The sequence below is a fragment of the Chenopodium quinoa genome, unplaced genomic scaffold (genome assembly GCF_001683475.1).
Source record: "Chenopodium quinoa cultivar QQ74 unplaced genomic scaffold, ASM168347v1, whole genome shotgun sequence".
Classification (NCBI taxonomy): Eukaryota; Viridiplantae; Streptophyta; class Magnoliopsida; order Caryophyllales; family Amaranthaceae; genus Chenopodium; species Chenopodium quinoa.
In genome coordinates this window covers 1,919,685-1,945,000 of record NW_018742455.1, presented here as the reverse complement: position 1 = coordinate 1,945,000, position 25,316 = coordinate 1,919,685, and the positions used below count along the sequence as shown (strand labels likewise).

Sequence of the window (25,316 nt, the reverse complement as noted above, 5' to 3'; positions counted from 1 at the left end):
TAGTACGTGCGCGCTTTCCCCCTTAAAGAAATTTCAACTACGTTCTTAAGAAAATGGAAAACATCACTGGCCTAGTTGTTTTCCGTCTTTTCTTCCTTCTTTTCTGTAAGTGGATCTCAATCGTTCACCATCAGAATTCTGTCGAGGATTCAACTTTTTCAGGCCATTCATCTTTACTTTATTACAATATTGTTTAGTGGCTCAATATTTTTATATAAACTTTTATTACTACGGAGTAGTATACTAGTATGTTGTTTTGGTTGACTTCAATGATTCTGTCACACAAATCTTCAGTCAGAATTTTTATACTTGGAAGAAAAAATGGTAAAGGTAAACCTGAGGTATTTTTATAAGAATGTAATAGTTGAATTATTAAACAATAAAAATAATGTTTCTTTTAATTATTCCTAGATTTGAAGGTGGGGAAGGATTATGTGAAACTTATAGGTTCAGGTTGTGTTTGTTGGTTTGATGTTTTAGGTGTTTTGAACACCTTGTATTGTTCTCAACTGTTTTGGTTGATTGCATGCGTGATTTTGTCATGAATTCATTTTCCATGTATTGGGAGAGCATTATGATAAGACTTAGCAGTCATATGGCAAATTCGACTTAGAATGTGCTCCTAATTATATCTAATCGCAAAATACAAGAGATAACCATAAAGAAAACTGTAAGAATTTCGTTTTCCTGTTAGATAAATTATACTACCAAAAAGTTTACCTCAATGAATTCTGTACAATTACCAACTAGTACTTTGACCCCCCAAGTTCTTCATTTTTCTGGAACCAAAAGAAAAAATAAAATGAAATTTTGAGGTGTAAGAAGAATCAGCCTAACCAATCTGTTTATCTTTCGAGTTTTAGGAGTTGTAATTTACAGTTAAAATAATCTTTGAGGAGCAGCTTCTATATTTCCTTTTTTTTTTTTTTGGTTAATCTATACCTTTTTTTCACTAAAACAATTTGTCATGGGAATGTGTCCTAAAATGTTGTTCATGCCGAATGCTGCCCGGCTGCCTGCTCTGATGGCCAGAATCGCCTGCTTAAATTCTGATACAATGAAAATCCTGGCTGTAAAACGAGCATCTGAGCTGAAAGCTAAATTTTGTGGAATGAATGTTGATCTCCATTACCCATCTTCTGCAAATACCTTGTAAATGAAATCTCGGAAACGTTTTGAGTACTGCCTAGGATCAACAGCAGAAATAGAAGTGGAATCATATTGGAAAGCCTTATATGCATGCTCTAGCTTTTTGCTGATATCGTAGTCTTGTAGAATGTCAATTATTCCAAAGAAGATGATAACATCATAGCACTCTCCTGTTGGTTCTACTACCTGAAATTCACCATCTTCTGATTTTCGTATTGTCAATTCTGCTCGTGCTGGCATGTTGATCCCTAATCTAATCGATGCCCACCTGCAAAAAAAATCACCATTACCAAATTGAATTTAAACCAAGTATAAAGCAGTAAATCAATAAATTTCTCAACAATTAACAAGATCTAAAGCATTTATTGTATACAACATTGGATAAGATCTTAACTGGTTAGGATCAAAAACTAGTTTATCTGTTTCGTTTACTTTCGAAAGCCGAGGTGCTATCAGGTCACTATTACTTTCTCCTTTTCCTGCATCAAAATAGTTTAGCACATACTTAAAACTTCTTAATAACCTAATGGCAAAGAACTGAAGAAGCCAAAGATCTGATTCTAGATATATTTAAAATTTCACCTTCTGAAGTTTTTGCACAAGAATCTCGAAAGTGTAAACCGACTAAAAGACTATAATCCATAATCCTCTCCTGCTCGAGGAAGTCGCAGTCCCTGTCTACTTGCCTGCATTAAGGAATATCCAATATTATTCAAAGGTTATTAAGAAAACACAAAGGAAATATCATAATACATGGAACTTTTTAAACTAAGTTCTCTTTAGGCATATTGAAGCATTACAAGTCAAAAATCTTGACTAATCAACTGTTTCTGGTTTCAGGAAAAGGAAAACAAATTTATAATCACCTGCAGAACTCTTGGAACCAAAACTTCTGTAATCGGAAGATATAGTTAAGGTCTAAATCTTTGAGGGTGGTGGTTGGGTCAATTTCTGACTCGGGTTTATCTGTTGTACGCCCATGCGAAGAGCCTTTCAAATCAAACCGCCGGTGAATTGCATAGTCAGTACAAAAGAGATTTCCCATTATAACAAATCGAACCTGTTCCATCAGTTGCAAAACTATGAGTAGAAATAGCAGATAGTACATAAGATTTACTGGAAGTACTGTCTGTGGCTTATTCAGTCTTACTTTCTTCTGTGTTGCTCCTGTTAACTTCACACAGTGAAGACCATAGAACCTGGTTACTAAAGTGTCTTCAAAAGTGCGAACATGGTTATAATAAGCTCGAAGCATCCTAAGGAGCACCTGCATAAGGGTCAAAATATGTTATAGAAGGCGTATTAAACTATTTGCAGAAATAGAAGCACCACTTAGCAGTTAGCATGGTGACCACTAGCGCATGTGAGAAATGTAGGGCACATGAAGGTAGTGTGTGCCATGCACATACCGGCAGAGGAGTACCATGATTGATCTCCTGCCTCCCGGTTGCATGATATAAGAATGGCTTATCAATGATAACATTGTCAGCGATTTGAGTAAGCAGCCTAAAATACACGCTTGGTAGATATAGGGCGTGTTCGGCGCTAAGTTTTAAGTAGCTTTTAGGTAGCTTTTAGTAGTTTGACCAAGTCAAATCACTACTTGACAAAAAATGTGGGTGTTTGGCAAAGTAGTGGTTAAGATAGCTTTTAGTGGTGGAGGTAGCTTTTATGAAAAGTTAGAAAGATTAGCTTTTGAAATTGGAGGTAGCTGTTGAAAATTTAATCTATAGTTTTAAAAATAAAATGTTAATTTTCATATGTAACAGCTAATCAACCGCTATTTTACCGAACACTCATATGTAAATTATTTATCTTCACAGCTAACAGCTACATACACAGCTACAACTACCTTCACAGCTATATTTTGCCGAACATGCCCGAAGTGTCGTTTTAGCCTTACGAATTATGCATCATATAGGGCTATTTGAGGGTAACAAATTAGATTGACAGATAAAATTTAACTAATGTGAAGCAGAGCAACTCACTTTTACTTCGGATTTCTTCATTGTCTTAATCATATACTTGTCATCATGGGTTAAGTAAAAGAAGCTTCCACTTTTTCCCGGAGATGAAAGCTCCCGAAGGGCATCATTGCCACAAATTGATAACATATAATCAGCTGCATCCACTTTGAACAGTGTCCTTAGGGTCCTGAGCAGAAATATAATCAAAACTTAAGATTACGATTGATTAATAATTTAAAAGTCATCTGTTTAAAATTATCACTTGTTAATGATATTTAAGTGTCCTCCCAAATACAAACCAATATAGCAGAAAAGTTGTTTTGCAGGTGATAAAAACTTCTACAGATGAGTAGGAATTCCTTAATACAAAAATCATTCAGCTAAGGCTCCTAGAGGTTCCCTAGTTACGCATTGGCCTTGCCAGCCAGTCAGGCACCCATCGTACCCCTGAAAGCCTTTGCAAGACATGGCCGAACACGACCTCGTCCTACTTGGGACTTGGGAGGCATATTCTGGGTCTGCCTCAAGAGGGCTAAGCTCCTGGCTTGCTAGTTGCATGGTTTGGTACGTATTTACTTTCATTACATGCTTTCATTGAATGGGCACAAGCTATAAAAATCCTCAATAATGCTTTCGTTGCTTTTGTAGAAAAGAAATTGAAGAATCCAAAGTACCTACATTACAAGGCTAACCTGAAAACCAAAGGACAATAGTCCTTCCATTTGAAATCACAAGATGGGTGGGGAGGAGTGTGCTTGGAACCTTCTGGAGGGAATTTCGTCCAAACTTTTTCCTTGGGATCAAAAGCCGAAGACTTCAGGTCACGCTTTATTGGCGGCCCAGGTCTTCCCACAGAATGTCTGCACAAAGATACCAAGGCTGTTAGCTAATGATCAACTAATGAACACTATGTTTTCACCTGTAACTGCAGTCTGAATACAACAGAAATTTTCGACTCTGTAACAATCTGCAGTACAGAGGTATGTGCTCTTACATAGCAACTAAAGCAAAGTAGGGTATAGACAAAAGTAGATTCATTGAAACAAGTTTGAAAAGAAATATTCTGTAATAACCTTATTCCTAGCTGCAAGTTGAGCATCAACTCATAATTTTTATGCACCCTGCAGATAGTCTCCCCTTGCTTCTTGATCGTCTTTGGAAGTAGAATAGGTCGAAAGTTCCGTGGCATGGAATTTTCCAAACGCTCTCCAGTTCTCCTATTCAAACCATTAGGAGAGCCATCTTGATCATATTCCCAACCTGCTTTCGAGGCCCTACTATCAACCAACTTCCTTGCTGTCTTTCCATTGAAACTAGGCCAATTGACCACCTTTTGTGATGGAAACATGGTAATCTCCTCTCCTGGGTAAATCTTGCATTCATTCATATCAACATTAAACAAATCTTGAGGATCCCATTCACCTTCTCCAGTATCAGAAGCATTACTTGCCGCGTAATAGGTGACACTTTGCTCACTAGGTTCAACACTCCAAACACCAACATAACAACTTCCATTTTCCCATTTGTAAGTACCTTCCCCTTTAGGATACCCTTCCTCCCAACACCCTTCAAAGACATTCCCATTAGCAAAATTTAAAGTACCATTACCATGAAAAACTCCATTTTTCCATTGACCTACATAACAATTCCCATTCACCCATTGATATTTCCCTTGACCTTCTTGCATCCCCTTTATCCATTCCCCTTCATAGTAATCTCCATTTGCAAAATTTTCGGAACCTTTACCGTGTTTCGTATTCATTGACCAAAATCCTTTATATGAATCCTCATTTGCATTAGTATAAGTTCCAATTCCATCCATATAACCCCTTTTGAATTCCCCTTCATAGGTTGCTCCTGAAGGCCAAGTGAACCTACCCTTGCCCATTGCTTTACCCTTTTGCCATTCTCCTACATACATACAACCATCATTCCACAAATACTTTCCATTGCCATGGGGAAGGTTATCAATCCACAGCCCTGTATAGAAATCCCCATTGGTGAACACCGTCTCGGCTCGGTACGCCTCCCCGGGCCCGGCTCTTGACCCGGGCCCTGTGGCGGCGAGGTCCTCGTCGTCCATGTGGGCAACAGACATTGATGCAAAGATGCTGTTGGTTTTTGTTCTTCTTGCTGCTAATGCGGCTGATTTCTTTACCTTGAACTTGAAGATACCAGCAAAATCTTTGCTCATTATCTTCCTTTTTCCTCTTCCTACCTAATCTCAGCTCATTCCTTAATTCCCTGTTTTTTCTTCTCTCTTCCCATCATCTATCTCCATCCTTAGATTAAATAATTTCCTCAAAAAAATTCTAAGAAAAAGTAAAAATGCAATCTTTTTTCCTCTTCTTTTTGCCTCGTTATCATAACAACTCACATTGTCTCAAAGATTGAAACTTTGACATACCCATATAACTGAATCATCAAAATATTCAAAAAAGATTGGAACTTTGATATAAATTAATGATTTTAAGACATGGGGTTGAATATTCTGGTGTGAAAAATGCAATATGATGTTTGTTGTCAAAAAAAAATGTGAAAAAATGGAGCCAATGGCCGGCTCTGTATTTTCTATGTCTATTTTTGTGGGATTTTTTTAAATTTATTTTTACTTATTAATTATTTTAATTTATTTTACTCTTCTCTCTCTCTCTCCTATCCTCTGATAATTTCTGTGTTTGGACCAAAGGATTGAACAAAACCCATCTAAATGTCTCCGAAATCTGCTCCTAAAACTGCTAACATACCAAACAGTTGGAAGAGATGTTTGCATGTAAGAAATTTAATGGTGCCAGTTGTAGACTTTGCTGTGCATTTCCCATTTTTAGTCTTCCAAATCCTCTATTCTTTATGACTATTTGGCATCATTTTATTTCATTTTTTGTTACATATTATCCCTCCTAATTTTAACATTATTCTTCAATTAATTTTTTTTTTGTTTTTAATCCTGTTTTCACCTACATTTTGACCTGCATTTTAAGTCATCTTGATTTAATTAACTGCTCTTTTATGACTCCATTGTGATGGACAGATGACGTTATTATAACTTAAATATTCGGATGTACCTATAACTCGATAAATAAGCGTATCTAAAATTGTCTTACTCGCTGATATTTTTCTACTAAGAACTCATTTAGAGCTATGAGTTAAAGAGCGATAAAAATTGTTTTTAATGTATCGTACGGCTCTACCTACTTTTAGGTACACGGCATCTGGGTGTATCATTTTACAAAATACAACTATGTTTTCAAGAATTGTTCTTGATCAAGTTATATTGTAGTTTAGAATACGGCCTGCATGATAGATAGAGGTTGTTTGAAGTCAACGCACAATGATAAATATACTTTAGCTATAAATATATTGAAGTATGTTAATAGGTTAAGAGATTAAATAATATCATACTAACCCGTATTATATTGTACAGTGAATCAGTGATATTGTGTATTGGAGTTGCATTTTTATGTCGTTATCTTTGATCTTAATAAACCAAAAAAAATAAATAAATCATTCTTCTCAATATTTTGGTTTTGGATTTATATATTAATATAATATTGTGAATTATAATGGTTACCTCCTTAATTATAAAGTCGTACCAGTTTCAGTCCCCTGCAATACAAATAATTTGTTAATTAACAAATTTTAATGCAAAAAATGTTTTTCAATGAAATAAAATAAAATAGCTTAATCATATAGCAAGTGAATTGCTTGTATTTAAAGATGGTGGTGGCCTGGTGGGTTGTGGCGTTGTGCTTGAATTGGTGTCGGGCTTATATTCCTTGGGCCTAGCTAGGCTCCACCCATTGCTAAGCCCACTTGTTACCAACATTTGCATTTGTGTTAGAATATGTATCCAAAATATGTATCCAAATTATTAATTGAAGGTTATTTAATATTCACATAATCCAAAATTCACCTTCAAAAAAAAAAAAAATAAAAAAAAATTACATCATCTTTGTTTTCTACATTTTTTCAAGCATAACTTTAACTCTTAATATATGAGTGTGTTTTGCGTGCGACTAAACCATACCATGTGGCCAATTACAATTAAAAAAAAGAAGCAATTCTTATAACACTGATCGCGTAACCCTTTTCACATTGACTAAATAACGCATATAACACTAACGAATTAACTTCTGTAACAATGACTGATTAATCCATACTATGTATAACACTAACGAAGTTAACCTATGATAGAGGACCACATAGTGTGGCCAACCAGGCAACCACATATAAGAATGTTTGAGGTGTGGCCTACTTTAATTTTTTGTTTTATGTCTTTTTGTTTTCTTTGTAATTAGCTTTGCCTCATTCGAATAAAAAAAGCATATAAGAATTTATGTAAAATGTTTTATTATGAATTTGTACAAATTATAAAATTTAAATTCTAATCTAATAAATACTACGTTCACATTTAGACAAATTTAACAAGATTTTATACGACTATAATTTGCGAAGTGGATACTCCCTCTTTTTTTCTTTTCTTTTTTTTATTTTTTATGCATTACTTTGACTGACACATTTGTCAAGATGTAACTTTGACCGTTAATATTTTTAATTGTTTATTAGTAAAATTGTAACAAATTTATATTATGAAAGTAAACATTATGGGGAATCTTATAATATATTATATAATATTCCCTTCATTTTTAAATACTTGTTCCATTTCTCCATGCGCGGAGTTTTAAAATTGCATAAAGTAATAAAATATAAAGGTAGTTAGGTTGGTGGAAGAATTAAAAAAAAAAATCGTAAAAAGCAAAGTAGTGGGGAAATTAGATGAGAGAGAATATGAAGTTAATAAAATATGGTTTAGTTTTCAGAAAAAAAAAAATTAAAAAATATGATTTATGTTGGGTTCACTAGGTGAGAGAAATGAATTAAATATTATAAAAGATTTTCAAAAAAGAAAATGGATTAAATATTTAAAAACAGCCGAAAATGGAAAGTGAAACAAGTATTAAAAAACGGAGGGAGTAACATGTATTTATTTTATAATAGCAAAAAAAATAAAAATAAAAATGAAAAAGTCAAACATGGTATGTGAATAGTGCAAAATTCAAACTAATACATTAAAAAGAAAATTAATGGAGGGAGTAATAGTATGCGAATAATACGTAGGAGATAATTTTGATGTAATCAGTTGTTTAAGGCTAGAGTTTAGTTTTGATGTTATCAGACAGTCGTTTTAGACTAGAGTAAATGAGTCTAAGGCTATTTTTTTAGAAGGTTTTGCGTGAAACCGTTTCACGTGAGTCCGATTTATAATGCACACACCCATCCCTGATCAAGGTTATCCCGACCTGACTCGATTTTGGGCGGGTTTTGGACAGAATTTTCCGATTCGAAATTTTTTTGGGGTGGGTTTGGGAATACATTTTTACGCATATTTAGTTGAATTTTTAGGTCTCATCCATATTGGCCCGAAAAAGCCCACACGACCTGACCATTTTGGGCGATTTTGGGCCCGAAGCTTGGCCCGGCCCGAGAAGTGGGCATAATTTTTTAGCTTCAGCTCGGTAAGCCCGTCCAATGATCACCTCTACCCATCCCCACCCACTGCCACTGCCACCACCTAGCCACTTTACGGTCGGCGACTACCCTCTCCTACCCATCCCCCGGCGCCGACGAACACCCTCTCCCATCCCCCCGGCGCCGGCGACCCCCCATCCATTTCTCGACGCAGGCGACCCCACAAAATACACAGGAACAACCACCGAACAAACGAAAGTTTCTCTTCTTTTTGTTCTTCATTCTAGAATCTACCATACTATCGAAGCAGCTTCTCAGCTCTCTCTCTGTTGAACAGTGGGAGGAATTCGAGTCGTCAAATTTGGCTGTTTATTGTGCTGCGGAACCCTTAAATATAATCTGATACTTATAAACCAATTTCTGACTATTATAATCTAATTTCTGACACTTTTATTTTAATATCTGTTAATTATTATCTAAATCCTAACAATTACAATCTAATATCTGATAATTAAAATATAATATCTGACTATTATAATTCAATTTCTGACAGTTAAAACCTAATATCTTACACTTATAATCTAAAATCTGATAATTATAATCTAACATCTGACCATTATTATCTAATTTCTGACACTTTTAATCTAATATATGATATTTATAACTTAATATCTAACCATAATTATCTAATTTCTGACAATTAAATTTTTTTTTTTTTTTTTCTGTTTGTATGACCGGACTCATAGGAGTCCGTTCTACACAATATTTTCACATTCTTTTTTCCTGAACTTTAATTTTCTCGATCGACCTAATTTGTTTGTAAATTTTTTTTAAACTTATATACCTCTTCCACTCTATTTTACCTACAAACAAAAAGGGTTTTTGCATCAAAAAACAAACACAAAGGGTTTAACACTTGTCAATGCACAATTTGAACTATTAAAATTTGGTTATGTTTATATAAAAAATTACTCCCTTCGTTTTGTAATAACTGCAATGCTTTTATTTTACGTCCGTTTTATAATATTTGCAAAATTGCAACTAGTGTGTGGCTCGAGAGATGTCCGAAATTGCTAATTTATACTTGTTTAATTTGATAACAATGTTTGATTGTTTTTTCTTAATATATTGATATTCATGTTGAAAAGTTAATATTTTGAATAGAAATTTCAATAGAGGGTATAGAAGTTTCAATAGAGAAGGTATCATATTGACTATTTTGAATAGAAATTTCAATAGAAGGGGTATCATATTTTTAATAGAGGGGGTATCAAAGTATCATACTCAAAATATTTTCAATAGAAATTTCACTAGAGGGTATCATATTTTCAATAGAAATTTCTTAATCTTCTGATAAACAAGTTGAATATGATTTTTCAGAAGAAAAAAAAAAGGTTGAATATGATACCCCCTATGTTTTCTATATTTCCGATTTTATAATGTAATTAACATATCTCATACTACATACCCGTATTAGAAAATTAAAAATTTAGACAAAATTAATAAGATATCATATGACTATGTTTGAAGAATAAGAATGTAAAATGTTAGATTCCATTTGAATAGGAGATTAGGAGCCTATATAAGGATGCTTGTGAGACGAGATAACGGACTCGGGGGCTATTTGAGCTCGAGACAGTCAAAACTCGACTTGTGTAAGTTTGACTTGAATTGTTGACGAGTCAAGCCGAGCATTTCATTATTCGACTCAAAAGTTCATTAGAATAATATTTATGCACTCATATCACCATATGTATATTTCTCAAAAGACGTAATTAAAAGAGAGAGAATGATGTCACTCTAAGTACGGAGTTCTAAAATACGAATCAAATTACAAGCTACTCAAGACCGACTTGATTAAATTTGGTCAAACCTCAACTCAGTCAAAGCTCAATTAACCTCGATTCGATCATGTTAACGAGTCGAGTTGAGCTACCCTAAACTTGATTTGCATCATACTCTAAAGCTATCCATATTTCAAATAGAACTAAGAGTTTTGATTTTGTTTTTGTATGAGTATTAATAATAATTGGGAAATTCTCATTGGTAGCAACAAACTATTGCACATTCTCATTGGTAGCAAATTTTTTTAAAAATCTCTTAAATAGCATTAGTAATATAATTACTCTCTAATATAGCATTATTTTACTAAAACTAACATAATTAAGTTAATTGGACTAACCATGGTTACATAATATGGAATGGACTAAAATACCCCTTTTAATTTTGTAAATGCACTCCCACTGATCAATTAAAAAAGGCCCATTCATTGAAGACTTTTGCCGTTCAACACTTTCGAACGTAGTTGTGCTGCTGCGTTGATGATTTTCGAGTGCTAAACAACAATTATCAATCTACCAATTTCAATCCTAATCTCTCCAAGGTGCTAAATTTTGACTTTGGGAAGGTATGTCATCCTATTTGAACCCTAAATTTTCTGTTTTTTTTAATTGAAATGTATTGTTGTTATAATTGCTCTGTTTTTTCCATGGATGATTGTTTGAGAAATCTGGGTTTTTATGTGCTGAAATTTTTAATCTTTCTGGTAAATTAGGGTATGTTTTATTGTTAATTGGTGTGTGGTTTGTTTTGGGTTTTTATACGTGAATTCGTGTGGTTGTAATGGAGAAATTCTTGTGTATTTTTAGGATTGTTAGTTCTGTCCAAAATTAGTTGAATGTTACGAATTTATTGAGTTAATGTTGCAAGTTGAATTGAGATGTGTATTTGGTTTAATAAATGCAGAATGGGTGATGCTATTGTGTTGAAATTCAAGTTTAGAAGTGGTGATGTAGATGTTGTTGTCAAGGACATCGATAAGACAAACCTTATCGATGTGATCATAGATTATTGGGATTATGCCGTTGAATGATGTATTGAAATGCCCAAATTCCCTACATTTAGATATGTGCATAACAAAAATTACCATTATCTTAATAGTGATAAGGACTTAATGAAGATGTTCTATGACTTTGCTGGAAAGAATGAGATACACATATGAGTGTATGATGCTAATAGTCCAAGTCAAATTTTTAAAGATGCTAAGGCTTTAAGAACAACTAGGAATGCAAGACAGATTAAGGAACAAATGAAAGGTGTTGCAGAATCTGCTGGTATTTCATTCTCTGTTAACTTGGATGAAATGGGTGATTTGAGTCAAAATAAGGTACTGTCAAAACTAGAGGTGGGAGGTGTGGGGGTAGGGGTGAATATAGAGGTGTGGTGAAGTTAGGGGATCAACCAATTGAGGATGAGGATAATTTAAATGCATATGTTCAGTTAGTTGGTAATAGAGGGAGAGGGAGGGGGAGAGGGTTGGGAGAGGTACAGGGAGAGGAAGGGGCCAAGATAGATGGAGGGGAAGGGGTAGAGGGAGAGGAAGGGGTACTGGAGGGAGGGGAAGGGGATATGAGTACTGGTTGGGGCTTGAAACCGGGGACACAGAAGGAGTTGAATCAGGGATTGCAACTGACATAAGTGCTAGTGAACCTGAAAATGGGCCTGAGATTGAAGCAGACATAGGTGTTAGAGTGGTCAGAAGAAGTCCAAGGAAACATAAAAAAAATCTGATTACCCTCCACTACCATTGCAACCTGAACCTGTTTCATCCTTATCCTCTAAAACACTAGTGTTAAGAAAGAAAGTGCCAAATACAACAACTAGGAGAAAAGGGTTGTTAGCTGCTAGTAGTTCAATGTCTATATCTAATGGTGGAACACATGACATAGTTTCACTTGAAGATTTGGATATGGACTCTGACCAAGAAGAAGATCCACCATTCACCCATTCTGGACAAGTCAATAGCTCTTCTAGTGATGCTGAAACTTTAGATGATGAAGAGGATATGCAACTAAGTGATGTTGATGATATGGTGGTATGTGATAACTATGACCCTTATGAAGATGATGTTTGGGTAGATGATGATATAGAAGATGATGGGGATGGGAATTACTTTGCAAAGCTTTATAAAAATGGAGAAATGTTTGATAGAGAAGAAGATGGGAGAATAGAACTAAGACCATGGCAACTTTTTTTGTGACAAACAACATTTAAGAGATGTTGTTAGAGATTATTGCATATAATGTGGGTTTTCTGTTGCTGTTGATAGGGCAATTTTAATTCCATATACACAGTGTATTGTTCTGCAGAAGGTTGTGAGTGGAGGCTCCATGCTTCCAAACTGACAGATGGGTTCACTTGGGCTATCAAGTCTATTAAAAATCATGATCACACATGCTTGGGTTTGGAGATAAAAAAAAACCCTATGGTAACTGCAAAGTGGGCAAGTAGAGTACTGTTAGAAAACATTAGAGCTACTAATGATATATATGGTAAGGCTTTGAATGCTTTGTTATGGAATAGATACAATGTGCAAATGGCTACTAGTACTTTGTATCGCGTCAGAGCAAGGGCTTTAATAGAGATACATGGTGGCTTTGATGAATCTTATGCATTTTTTCCTGGTTATTGTGAGATGATTAGGAGAACTAACCCTGGTTCATATGCTACTTGTGTATGGAATCCAGCAACTCATGTTGACAGGCCATTGGCTTTTGTCACAATCTTCATTTCTTTTAAGCCTTGTTTGGATGGGCTAAGGGATGGAGTTAGGGGTTTTGTGGGAGTTGATGGAACTCACTTGAAAGGGAAATATGGGGAGGGGGGGTTCTACTGTCTGTTATTGCATTAGATGGGAACAATGAGTTGTTTCCATTTGCATGGGGAATTGTGTCTACTGAAGATTCAGATACATGGAGCTTTTTTGTTCATCATTTGAGAAATCTACTAAGAGCAACTGGAAGAGGAGATAACTGGTGCATTACTCAGATAGGCAAAAGGTATACTTCTGTAGCTATAAATCTATGTTAAATTGCAATTTTTTTTTTTTTTTTTTTTTTTTGCATTATCTAGACTGATATTGATTGCCAAATTAACAGGGTATTGAAGCTGCACTTGACAAGGTCTGGCCAGATGTTGATAGGAGATACTGCACCAAACATTTGGCTTCCAATTGGAAGAAAGCATTTCCAGGTCCACTAATTCTCTCTCTGTTTTGGAAAGCATGTGGTGCCTATTCAGAATTTACCTTTAAGAAAGCAATGGAGCAAATGGACAAGGTTGGAAAAGGAGGAAAATTGTGGCTTGCAAAGCTTGGAGAACAATCTAGGTGGACAAAGCATAAGTTCAACACTGCAACAAAGTGTGACTCTAATAAGTCAAACTTTGTTGAGAGTTTTAATGCCACTCTTGGCATTGACAGATGTAAACCAGTCCTTACACTTTTAGAAGGTACAATTTTATTTTGGGTATTACTTGCATTACTTGTTAGACCTATCCTTACTTGCATTAATATGGCTACTTATGTTTCATAATTTACTTACTTTTGGTAGGTATTAGAAGAAATACCATGGTTAGATTGGCAACAAGAAGGCAAAAGTGTGAGGAGTGGAGCAGGACTGACATCTGTCCAAACATAGTGCAAAGGGTTCATAAGCTATGTCAGAACTCAAAAACTTGCCACTCTTACTTGTCTTCTGCCGGTGAGTTTGAGGTCTTTGAGGGTAAGTCATATCTTGCTGTAAGCTTGAATAAGAAAACATGTGCTTGTGGTCAATGGCAAATTTCTGGAATTCCATGCAGACATGGAATGAGGGCTATATTAGATTCAAAGCTTGACCCTCATGCATTTGTGGATGAGTGGTTTTCTGTCAAAAGGTACAAGGCAGCCTATGCAAATGGGATTAAGTCCATACCTGATGCTCAAAAGTGGCCTGAGTTCAATGTGCCAAAGATAATGCCACCTGAGTTAAAAAGAGGAATTGGGAGACCTTGCAGAAACAGAAAGAAAGATGATACAGAGGAAAGGAAGGGAAAGAGAGCTAAGACTGTTAGGTGCAGCAAGTGTCAAGATTATGTCCATAATGCTCAGACTTGTAAGGGAGGAGCTACTGCAAAGCAAAAATGGGGTGGAAAGAAAAAGAACACAAAAAAGGATGCATCGTCTCAGGCTACTAATGTTCAGCTTAATCCTTCTCCACCTAGAAACACCAGACAAAGTGCAAGGTTGGTTGCATCTCAACCACAACCATCTATAGTCGCTAGATGGGGAGCTATTTGTAACTTTGCATCACAACCAAGAAAAGTGCAATAACTTATTAGTTGAGTAAACATGGTGGATATTCTGTTTTTTGAGCAATATGTTTTTTGCTTGAACAAGTGGTTTATTTCAATTTGAACTTTGTTATGGATGAATGTCAACACCTGTTTTTGGGATCATTTGTATATTCTATCATCTTTGGGATTGAAAATGGCAGTTTGTTGATTATATATGAATGTCAATTCTTGTCAATTTTTGTGTTTATCTTGATTATATCAAGTGTGCTAGAGTAGAGACATTAGAGTTCAGAATAATGTGAAATTAAAATTTCATTTTTGTGCAGATTTAATGAGAGAATCCCCAATGCATAAAAAGCTTAGGTATGTTCCTTAGCTTCAATCCCACCGAATTATTTTTATTCAAATGGCATATTTTTACAGCAACTGCCTTTTCAGGTGAATAAAATTAATCTCTTGTTCCATTAACAAATGTGCTTCAATTATTAGTAACCTTAGCTCTGCTCTTCACATCAATAAAATTATACTCGTAGTCTTTTTCTTTAATCATTCGGGCATAACCAAAATCATACTGTCAAAATAGTGTTAGTGTGACCAGCATCTAGGATCATCTCTACAACATCGTTGTAAGCCTTTCACAGTTTCACCATACTCCGACTCCCAAGTCACTGTCAAACCGGGAGCAACATCATGCTCACTCCCCGAATTCAAACTTGCTGCTGATGTGCTTCAATTACACGACCTTTGTTCATCATTTCATCCTTGGCAGTATGGTCCGCGGCCAGGTCGCGGCTCGACCGTACCCCTCCTCTCGCGGCCTGCTCGCGACACCTTTTGTTGCCTGCTACTGCTCAGCCCAGGCAGCAGTGTTGTCCGCGGCCTGGTCGCGGCTCATTGCCTCCTCCCGCGGCCTGGTCGCGGACCCTGCTGTTTGGGGCTGTATTCTCACTTTTCCACCATTGCAACTAGCTTAATTCGCAACATATAAATTACAGAGAAGAAGAGGGAAACAATATTCAGAGGAAGAAGATGGAAGTTAGAAAAATTGCGGAAATAGGAGTTTTATATAAGAACCCTAGTTTTGGGGGGAGGGAAATCGTTTTAATTGTGTTGGAGGGAAATTATGTAACTATGGTTAGTCCAATTAACTTAATTATGTTAGTTTTAGTAAAATAATGCTATATTAGAGAGTAATTAGATTACAAATGCTATTTAAGAGATTTTTTTTAAAAAAAATTGCTACCAATGAGAATGTGCAATTGTTTGTTGCTACCAATGAGAATTTCTCATAATAATTTTAGTAATATGATCATTGTAGTTTCTGTAAAAAAAAAAAATTAATTTTTTTTTTATTTGAGGAAATTCTGTAATTTAATATAATCATCCTTACAGCTTAATTGTAGTAATTGTACACGTAAGTTTTATGATGTTATCACATTGTTTTTTATTTGATGTAATTAGATATCTTGTACGGTGTGTTTGGATACAGAAATGGGAAAGAAAAGAAGGGGGGGAGGTAAAAGGGAGGGGAGGGAAGAAGGATGAGTTTTCTTTCCAAATCTCTCCATTGTTGGAGAGATTAATTTCTTACAATTTCTTCCCTTCATTTCTCTCCCTTCCAATTCTCTTCCTTTCTCATTTGTTATCCAAATGAAGGAGAATCCATCCCTTTATTTCTCTTCCCTTTCTTTCCCTCCATTTCCTTCAATCCAAACATTGGTAGTTTTTATTTATTTTATTTTATTTTATTTTATTTTATTTATTTATTTATTTTTTAAGTGACCCATTAGGACTTTAGGAGTTTTGGAACTTTTTATTAGACCTACTTTACCAATATTTACAATTATATTAAAAAAATGTAGTCTTGTGGATATTTGTTAAGAATCAACTTAATGAGTACGTAAATTATTAATATTCAGTTATTATAATTTATAAAGTTATTGATAATAAAAGATATTATTGGACAAAGTTTTACACCAGATGTGCGCTATGTCACTTTAAGACACTTAAAAAAATCAGTGGAGTACAATTTTATGTTTGATGTGATATAAACTTATTCGATGTATCTAGTTTGTTACTCAATTTGTTTTTTAAGTGCTCCATCAGGGTTTTTGACACTATTCATTATACTTATTTTTTACCAATGTTTTTTGAATTAATTCCTCCGTATTTTATTACTTGTTCCGTTTTTATTATATTTTTTTTCTTTTGAAATTCTTACATACTATTATCCTTCAACTAGCTTAGTGATCTACTCACATCTAATTTTCATATTTCTCCTCCTCACTTATAATAATTTTTGCTTTTTAATTGTTTTTTTATTCTTCAACCAATGTCATTTTTGTCATAAAATAGTATTTTCTATTGTTTATCTTAAAATTATATATCCAAAGAAATAAACCAAGCAGTAAAATATGGAGGGATTAAGATGTAAAGTGAATTACATGTGAATCTTGCTAACGAATGCGCTAGAGGCATTGGACAACCCTTTAAGACACTCCCTCCACCCCCCTAATACAAATGCTTTTTTGGTTTTTACGTGTAAATTAAGAAAGTTATGAATTCTTTATAATCAATGATTAAAAATACATATGTGCATGTGGGGTTAGAGAGAGATAAAGGGAAAGAAAAAGGAAAATTTGCAAATTGCAGCCATTTACAATTTTTTTTGCAAATTGCAGCCTAAAAGTTCGTATAAATTGTAAATTACAGCCCTATTTAACTTTTTCATCGGTTTACATGTCGAAAAATCTTCGGTTAAGGTTTTAGGGGTCATTTTAGTTCTAAGGGGTCCGAATTGAGCTCGAAATTATCAAAAAATTAACGTAAGTGTCTCATTTTTACAATTACCCACAAATCGATACATTTTTGTTACGCAAATCGAGACACTTATGTTATTTTTTTGCTAATTTCGAGCTCAATTCGGGTCCTTAAGGGCTAAAATGGCCCCTAAAACCTTAACCGAATATTTTTTGACATGTAAACCGATAAAAAAAGTTGAATTGAGCTGCAGTTTAAAATTTTATACGAACTTTTAGGCTGTAATTTGCAATTAATTTTTTAAATGGCTGCAATTTGCAAAATATGAACTTTAAATGGCTGCAATTTGCAAATTTTCCAAAGAAAAAGTAGTTGAGAAATAATTGAAAAGATATAGAGAGAAAGTGTTGGAAATTGATATTAAAAGTACAAAAAGTAAAGGAAAAAAATGGAAACTCATTAAAAAAAAATGGGTATTAATGTCATAATATACAACCTTAAATAGAAATTGACATTGTATTTTGGTTTATCCAAACAGAAAATGAGTTTTGTGGTCGAAAAGAGTATATCCTAAAATAATACTCTGTATTAATTTGAAAATGCATGCCAAAATTACGTATCGTTTAGTGTAATTAATGTTTTTTAAAGTTAATACTCTCTCCGTGTTTTTTTAAGTGTTATACTTTTCATTTTCGGCCGTATTATTTTAAGTGTTACACTTCTTTTTTTGGCAAAAAGCTACATTAAAATATTAAATATTACTGTATATCTCTCTCCTCTCATGGTCCTCACCCAAACCCAATACTACTTTTTTATGATATCTTTTCTCTCACATTCATTACTTTTTAATAAACTATTAACTTCATTATCTTTCTTTTATAATTTTTTAATACTTTAATTACCCACTTATCTCTTATTTTATTTAAGTCAATTAAATTGCCTTCTTTTACAATTTTTTAATACTTTAATTACCCACTTATCTCTTATTTTATTCAAATCAATTAAATTGCCTAAAATTATGTGCCGGTCAAACTGTAACACTTTAAAAAACACGGAGAGAGTACTCCATAATTCTATTTTTAATTATTTTATCGTGCGTCCCGTTTAGCTTTTGCCATTAAACCACCAATTTCTAAGAAAGTTCAAGTAAATTAAAAACTAAAAAATCACGCACTTGAGATTGAACGCCACATCATCGCATAGGTCAGCAAAATAGAAAAATCCTCGGACTTCTCTGACCATTAGATTGACACTTCAGCGACTGGCTACAAAACGAATCTCAATCATATTTGGTTGACACATCTATTTATTTATTTCATTTTCCCTCCCTTATATAAAGCCATGAATCTACACAATAAGATCTAAACTTTTTTAAAAAAAAACATTAAGCTTTCACATAAATCAATTCCTAATTAAAAAGAGAAAATGGGAAGTGAAATGGAAGAGAAACCAGTGATTAAGGTCGTTGCTCTTTGTGGCTCTCTTCGTAAAGCTTCTACCAATCGAGGCATCATTCGTGCAGGTATGTTTTTAATCGCGCTAATATATTACTTGTTCGTTTCTTTTTGTTCTTTCTATTACCTCTGGCTTTTTTTACTTGTAATTTTGAATTATTATTTGTGAGATATATTCTAAAGTTGCAACTAATAAAAATCGGAGGTAGTATTTAAAATCTTCGACTAAAATTGAATATGATCGATATTATTGATTGTGTGATTGTTTTACAGCAATGAAGATGTGCACAGAGTCAGAGATACAAGGAATGGAAATGGAAGAACTAGACCTATCAAAATTGCCAATGTTGAATGTTGACCTTGAGGTGAATGGCACTTACCCTCCATTGGTTGAAGAGTTTAGACGCAAGATTCGTGAAGCTGATGCTGTGTTTTTTGCTACTCCTGATTATAATTACTCTGTCACACGTAAGTATTTCTATCACTTTCCTAATTATTATCTTGATGTTTTTAAGTACATTTAGTTTAGTTTATGCTATGTGAATTTTAAATGTTAAGCTTTATTAGTAGGGATGGCAATGGGTCGGGTTAAATGGGAGACCCATCTCATCTCCGTCCCCACTCAAGTGGGGTGGGGCGAGGCGGGGATAGAGGGAGGTTTGGCGGGTGATGGGGCGGGGATGGATATAAAATGTGTACCCGTCATGGGTGATGGGTGGGTATGAATTTCAGAGTAGTCCCGCCCCATATCCGTCTTATTCCTAAACCATATTATTTTTAGAAGAGTTTAGAACTTAGGGTGAGTTTATAAGGGGTCTTGGAGTGAGTCTTGAGTAGAGTCTCACTCAAGACTCAAGCGTGGAGTGAGTTTGTAAAAGTAAAACTATTCTCCACACTTTGCATGTGACCAAAAATGCTGCAATATTTTCTCATTAGCCAACCAATTCTTGCCAACTCATCACCTAATATTAATAATGTTTATAATAATTTTTTTAAAAAATAATTAAAGATATATAAAATAAATAAATAAATATATTTTTGAGAGGATAAGTGAGTCTGGAGTGAGTCTTGGGATAATGTGTGAATTTAGAGAAACTCCTGTATAAATCTGAATAATAAAAAAAAAACATTTTAAAGTTAAGGGAAAGTTGATGTAGCAAAGTCTAGAGTCTGGGTCTGAGTCTGCGGATAAACTCACCCTTATGAAACTTAATATACCCTAATACCCAATAAGTTTGAATAGTGAAAGTCCCAATTTTCTTAACCTAATTTGGTATAACTGTCATTAATGTGATACAATAGAGCATCATGGCAATGGGTTTGGGACAATTTTGGTGCGGGGATGAGGTGGGTATGAATATCCAAGTGGGTGATGGGGTGGGGATGGATCCTATCTTGTACTCGGTGGAGCGGCTATGAATATGGATATTGTACCCGCCACGGGTGGTGGGGCGGGGATGGGTATAAGATTTTTAGGCAGGTATGGGTATGGAGGTATCATCATCCGCATCCGACCCGCCCTATTGTCATCCCTATTTATTAGCTATACGATAAAAGAAAATCGATCCTATTAAATTAACTATATATAAATTTACTAAACCTGTTAATTAAAAACCCAATTTTGACTTTGAATCAAAATTTATTTGAACTAAACTTAGAATGAATTAATAATTTAATATTAATTAGACTACAAGTGATTTTTTTATAATTAGAATTGTCAACAATTGACCCCCATTGAGATCATCTTAATTGACTAATCAGATAGAAAAGTTTCATGATTAGTCTCTTACACATAAACCAACCCATTCATAACACCTACTCATCAAAACTCGTAACACTAGTAAAATGTTTCGTAAATAACCTAATATGACCCGGCTTGTGCCCGAACCAAACAAAATGACTCAACAAGTTAGCAACCATATACGTATTATAAAACAAATCAAACCATAAAATCAGTCCAAATGACTAGTTTAATAACCTAATATGACCCGGCTTGTGTCCGACCCAAACTAAATGACTCAACAAGTTAGCAACCATATAGTATTATAAAACAAATCAAACCATAAAATCAGTCCAAATGACTAGTTTAATACATAAATATGATCAAGTTTATTATTATGTCTACTTTCATATTTTTGTCGATTGATGAATGAATTTATGCATTATACCATTTATACCTCACTAAACTAATACTGATTACAATTTATAATTGTAGTAAAGTAACTAATTTATGTTCAACCTTTACATTGTACCAGCAATATTGAAAAATGCACTAGATTGGGCATCAAGACCACCAAACGCTTGGGCAGACAAGCCAGCAGCAGTAGCCAGTGTGCAAGCCAGCAGCAGAAGTGGGCAATACCATCTTCGCCAAATCGGAGTTTTCCTTGACATTCATTTCATCAACAAGCCTGAATTCTTTGTGAATTCTGTTTTACCTCCTAAAAAATTTGATGTTAATGGTGACTTGATTGATGAAGATCTCAGGCAAAGGTTGCTGGAAATGCTCCTTGCATTGAAGGCATTTACACTCCGCCTTATCAAAGGCAAATCTCAATAGCGTTTTACAAGGTTTCAAATGGGTCGTTCTGATCAAGTTTAGTTCAATCCGGCTTGGGTTAGAGATTGTTCAAGGATAAACAAGTCTACTTTCAATTACCTTATTTTGGTTAATGTATTAGTATCTATCACATTAGTTTGCTTTAAACTCGAGAGTTATGTAATGTTGAATGTAGTAACGTGACAATTGCATCATCTAGTACGACGAATCAATTTTGAACGATCAAGTAATTTCATGTTAAATTTATTGTTGTAAATGTTGAATTTGTAAGGATAATTATTGTACTTATTTTACATGTTTCAATCAAATATCACTTTTATTTTAAACAATCTGTTTATCTTAAATAACGAGTACTAATAAAGTTATAGTCGGGTTATTCATAAAAAAAAAAAAAAAAAAGTTATAGTCGGGTTTCAAAAAATAAATAAATAAATAAAGTTATAGTCCAAGGATTAAAAAGAAAAAGTGAAAATAAAGTATATCCATGTACCTTATGGCTTGGTTTAGCAGGAAAAGTTGAATTTATACCTCTGCATTCGACATCGAATTATTGTTTTGTAACACTACTCGTATCAATAACAACGTATTACCCCCATTTTAAAATAATTAACACAGTCAAATTTGTCAATACATTAATTTGAATCTTATAAAACTTATAATCATGTATCAACAAAAGAAAAGTTGTGGTTTGTCAAAGTAAAAATTCAAAATAAAAGTATAAGTGCTTTAATTCTTTAAGGTGGAGGAGGTACATTTCGGTTCTCACACTACTATATATGGGCCTATTTTCTTCAGCTTATTTTCAGTTCAGTAACTTCACTTCAGCTCCAATTAGTTCAGTTCAGTTCAGTTCCTAATTTCCTTCTCTCATAAAATATTCAGTTCACTTCAGTTCAGTTCTGTTCAGCTCAGCTCCAATCAGTTCAGTTCAATTCAGTAAAGTAAATAAAAACAGGGCCTATGTCTCTATGGTGAAGTGTCAATTTGGATCACTAGATTGGGCTAGTTAGGTTTAGTTAGGTTGAGACTAAGGGTCAGTTCTCATACGTTTATTTTCATTTCAGTTAAGCTCCTAATTTCCTTCTCTTATAAAATACTCATTTCAATTCAGTTCAGTTCAGCTGAGTTCAGTGTATGAGAACAAGCCCTAAAATAGAGTTTGATACATGCTAAATCACTAACCCGTACAACAATATAACTTATATAAGTATGAATTGGTTCACTTTCGAATTAGGACAATTGGATCAAGTATTGGTAATTGGTATGGAGTACCAACTCGTTTTATACTTCCTCCGTTTCTTTTAGTTGACACGTTTTAGTTATGTTTGTTGTATGTAATACCCCTACTATTTTATTACTCTATTTATATATTTTATACAGAAAATTTTGATTTAGTTTTTACATTTTTTTAAATTTACAAGTAAGTTATTTTTCATCTATTTTAAGTTTTGAGATCGAAACTTGTTTTTTAAGGAGGGTAGATTGTAATACCCTAAAATTCTCTTTTTTAAGTTTTGAGGACGAAACTTGTTTTAAGGAGGGTAGAGTGTAATACCCAAATATTTTACGATTTTATAAAATATATTTTATGGAAAAATAAATAAAATAATTTTTAATTCCTATTTTATGTCCAGTAGAACTCTTGTTTATGAACTATAAATTATCTTAAACCCTAATAAAGTTATTGTATTTTAGAAAAATAAAAAATAAATAAAAAATAAAAAAAGGGAGCAGTGGTTTTCGTGCGTGGTTTATGTTAACTAATACCAAAACTTTGATTCTTCATTAAATTTTCTTTTTCATTCAACAATTTCCATCATCATATCAATTGTTCTGTTTGATGGTTACATCATGATGAGATCAATGGAGAAGCCACATGATATTTTTTTTTTTTTTGGTAAAATCAAAGCCTATGTTAGCCTATTTCTTGCCGTAGTCGGAAGTGAATTCATCTGGTAATCACACTATCAACCCTTATATCGTTTGTTTATAATTTGATTGTATTATTTATTTTATGTAATCACACGAAACTTATTTTGGAGTGGTTTGTATTATATTCATTATTATTATATATGAATTGTATGATTTATTATTTGTAATCTTGTACATGTATATAATTGATTATTATATGGTATTATATGATTTGATTGGTATTGAATATTGTATTACTTTTGTTGTACTGTATTTTATGATTTAATTTTCGAATTGATTATTGTGTTATTCGTGTTAGGGTTTTTAATGTTGTTATTTTAGGGAGTATTGTTATATTGAGGTTTTAGGGTTACTAATGCAGAGTATTATTTTGGGTTGAGAGTTGATTACATTTGGGTAACTAGTATGATTGCCCTATGAGAGTTGAGATATATTACGATTGAATCGAGTTCGAATTATTATATTATTTGGGAGCATGTGCCAATATTGAGAATTTATTATCATGTGAATGATTATTTGATCGATGTACGAGATCAAAAGGTTGAGAATTATTATTCTGTTCTTGGTTTGAGGCTCGGCGTTATATGACTTAGTCCTTGGCTTGTTGGTAAGAGGGTAATAATCATGAGTTAAGAATGAGGTACAATCTTTATTATTTATTTTTCTATGGTCCCCTACAATGGGAATTGGCCCGTATGTGGTCTTGTTCAAGGTGTTTTCTAGTTATTGGGAATATTCAAGTTTTTATACTTGTTGGTTTTATTTGAATTACCCATGTCCAAGGCTAGGTATAAAACAAAGAGCATGGCACACTTATGGGTTATATGAGTTAATTGAGTAAAAGTTCGTATTATTATTCGAGGTTGAGTTGTTAAAGGTTACTTTCAGAGTACAATGTGTAATGTAGTTTCGAACTACATTGTTTAATTGATCTAGTAATGTTAATTATTATATTATACTCTATATTCTGATATGTGGTGATTACTCAGCTTTTGCTGACGTGTGTGTTGTTTTGATGTGCTACTTGTGTTTGCGGCCAAGTCTTTTTCTTATGGTGGCCCTGCGACGATCTATTTTGGAATTTGTCCTTAATGGTGAGCAGTCAAGATTGTTTAAGCAGGTTAATCAAGTGATCGTAGCTAAAGGAGCTCAAGTGATCGATTAGTATGCTATAACGAGTTTGTAAAGTTGTAAATAGCTCACCTAGATTTATTGGGTTATAATTATTGGGATTTGTAAGCCTTAACACTTGACAGGTTGTTGAGTGTGGCGGTAATACCTCCGATTTAGGTGTATGCTTCCGCAATTTTATTTAAAGGTTGTTTATATTCCCTTTATTTATTGTTTATTAATAGCTAGTAAATCGGGGTGTTACATTTGTCAATGCACAAATTCAACCATTTATATATTTAATTTCCAATAAGGAAAAATTATAAAAAGTTGATATTTAGAAAATATATATCGTGACGATTCTAACAAGAACCTACATCACTATGTTTTTTATTATTAAATGACAAAACACAATCAAAGGGAAGTCTGTGAATAGTGCTAAAGTCAAAATGTGTCACCTAATAAAAAACGGAGATAGTATACACTATGGAATACTTCCGTTACTGTTTAGTTGTAACAAAGAAATATGAGTTTTTCTATATTATAACCCTCTAACTTTACGTTTTCTACGATGTGCCCCCTTTTTGAGAAATCCACACTATAATCCCAAAATACATTTAGTTTCTATACGGTAACCTTCTCGTTATTCCGCTGTTAACAAATTCCGCTAGTGGGGCCCATTTTCCATTTAATAATATTTTTTATCGATTTGCGTGTTGAAAATTATTTCATTAAAGATTTCGAGGGCTATTTAGTCTCTTAAGGATCCAATTGAGCTCAAATCTTGGGAAAAAAACGTAA

General features: G+C 33.8%; 3 protein-coding genes across 3 annotated transcripts; 2 read left to right on the top strand and 1 right to left on the bottom strand.

Moving 5' to 3' along the window:
• Positions 1 to 49: 49 nt before the first annotated feature.
• Positions 50 to 6,436, bottom strand: LOC110718390 (phosphatidylinositol 4-phosphate 5-kinase 6-like). Its single transcript, XM_021897227.1, has 7 exons — positions 4,190 to 6,436; positions 3,809 to 3,976; positions 3,138 to 3,303; positions 2,016 to 2,416; positions 1,732 to 1,835; positions 1,544 to 1,628; positions 50 to 1,417 (listed from the first exon to the last, which is right to left on the bottom strand). Exons 1-7 carry the CDS (start codon positions 5,308 to 5,310, stop codon positions 1,129 to 1,131), a joined length of 2,334 nt encoding a protein of 777 aa, XP_021752919.1. The 5' UTR covers positions 5,311 to 6,436; the 3' UTR covers positions 50 to 1,128.
• Positions 6,437 to 12,849: 6,413 nt separating this feature from the next.
• LOC110717641 lies at positions 12,850 to 14,736 on the top strand. The gene is made up of 4 exons (XM_021896397.1): positions 12,850 to 13,168; positions 13,276 to 13,433; positions 13,523 to 13,874; positions 13,976 to 14,736. The coding sequence occupies exons 1-4, from the start codon at positions 12,850 to 12,852 to the stop codon at positions 14,734 to 14,736; spliced, it is 1,590 nt and encodes a 529-aa protein (XP_021752089.1).
• Positions 14,737 to 18,688: 3,952 nt separating this feature from the next.
• LOC110718386 (NAD(P)H:quinone oxidoreductase-like) lies at positions 18,689 to 21,692 on the top strand. Its single transcript, XM_021897222.1, has 3 exons — positions 18,689 to 18,981; positions 19,187 to 19,381; positions 21,169 to 21,692. Exons 1-3 carry the CDS (start codon positions 18,885 to 18,887, stop codon positions 21,471 to 21,473), a joined length of 597 nt encoding a protein of 198 aa, XP_021752914.1. The 5' UTR covers positions 18,689 to 18,884; the 3' UTR covers positions 21,474 to 21,692.
• Positions 21,693 to 25,316: the final 3,624 nt, after the last annotated feature.

Coding starts and splice junctions, on each gene's coding strand:
- LOC110717641 (XM_021896397.1), top strand. CDS start 12,850: ATGGTAACTGCAAAGTGGGCAAGTAGAGTACTGTTAGAAAACATTAGA. Junction 13,169..13,275: donor CTTCATTTCTTTTAAGCCTT/GTTTGGATGGGC, acceptor TTATTGCATTAG/ATGGGAACAATGAGTTGTTT. Junction 13,875..13,975: donor AGTCCTTACACTTTTAGAAG/GTACAATTTTAT, acceptor TACTTTTGGTAG/GTATTAGAAGAAATACCATG.
- LOC110718390 (XM_021897227.1), bottom strand. CDS start 5,310: ATGAGCAAAGATTTTGCTGGTATCTTCAAGTTCAAGGTAAAGAAATCA. Junction 3,977..4,189: donor AACTTGCAGCTAGGAATAAG/GTTATTACAGAA, acceptor ATCTTTGTGCAG/ACATTCTGTGGGAAGACCTG. Junction 2,417..3,137: donor TGAAGAAATCCGAAGTAAAA/GTGAGTTGCTCT, acceptor ACCCTTATGCAG/GTGCTCCTTAGGATGCTTCG.
- LOC110718386 (XM_021897222.1), top strand. CDS start 18,885: ATGGGAAGTGAAATGGAAGAGAAACCAGTGATTAAGGTCGTTGCTCTT. Junction 18,982..19,186: donor TCGAGGCATCATTCGTGCAG/GTATGTTTTTAA, acceptor ATTGTTTTACAG/CAATGAAGATGTGCACAGAG. Junction 19,382..21,168: donor TTATAATTACTCTGTCACAC/GTAAGTATTTCT, acceptor ACATTGTACCAG/CAATATTGAAAAATGCACTA.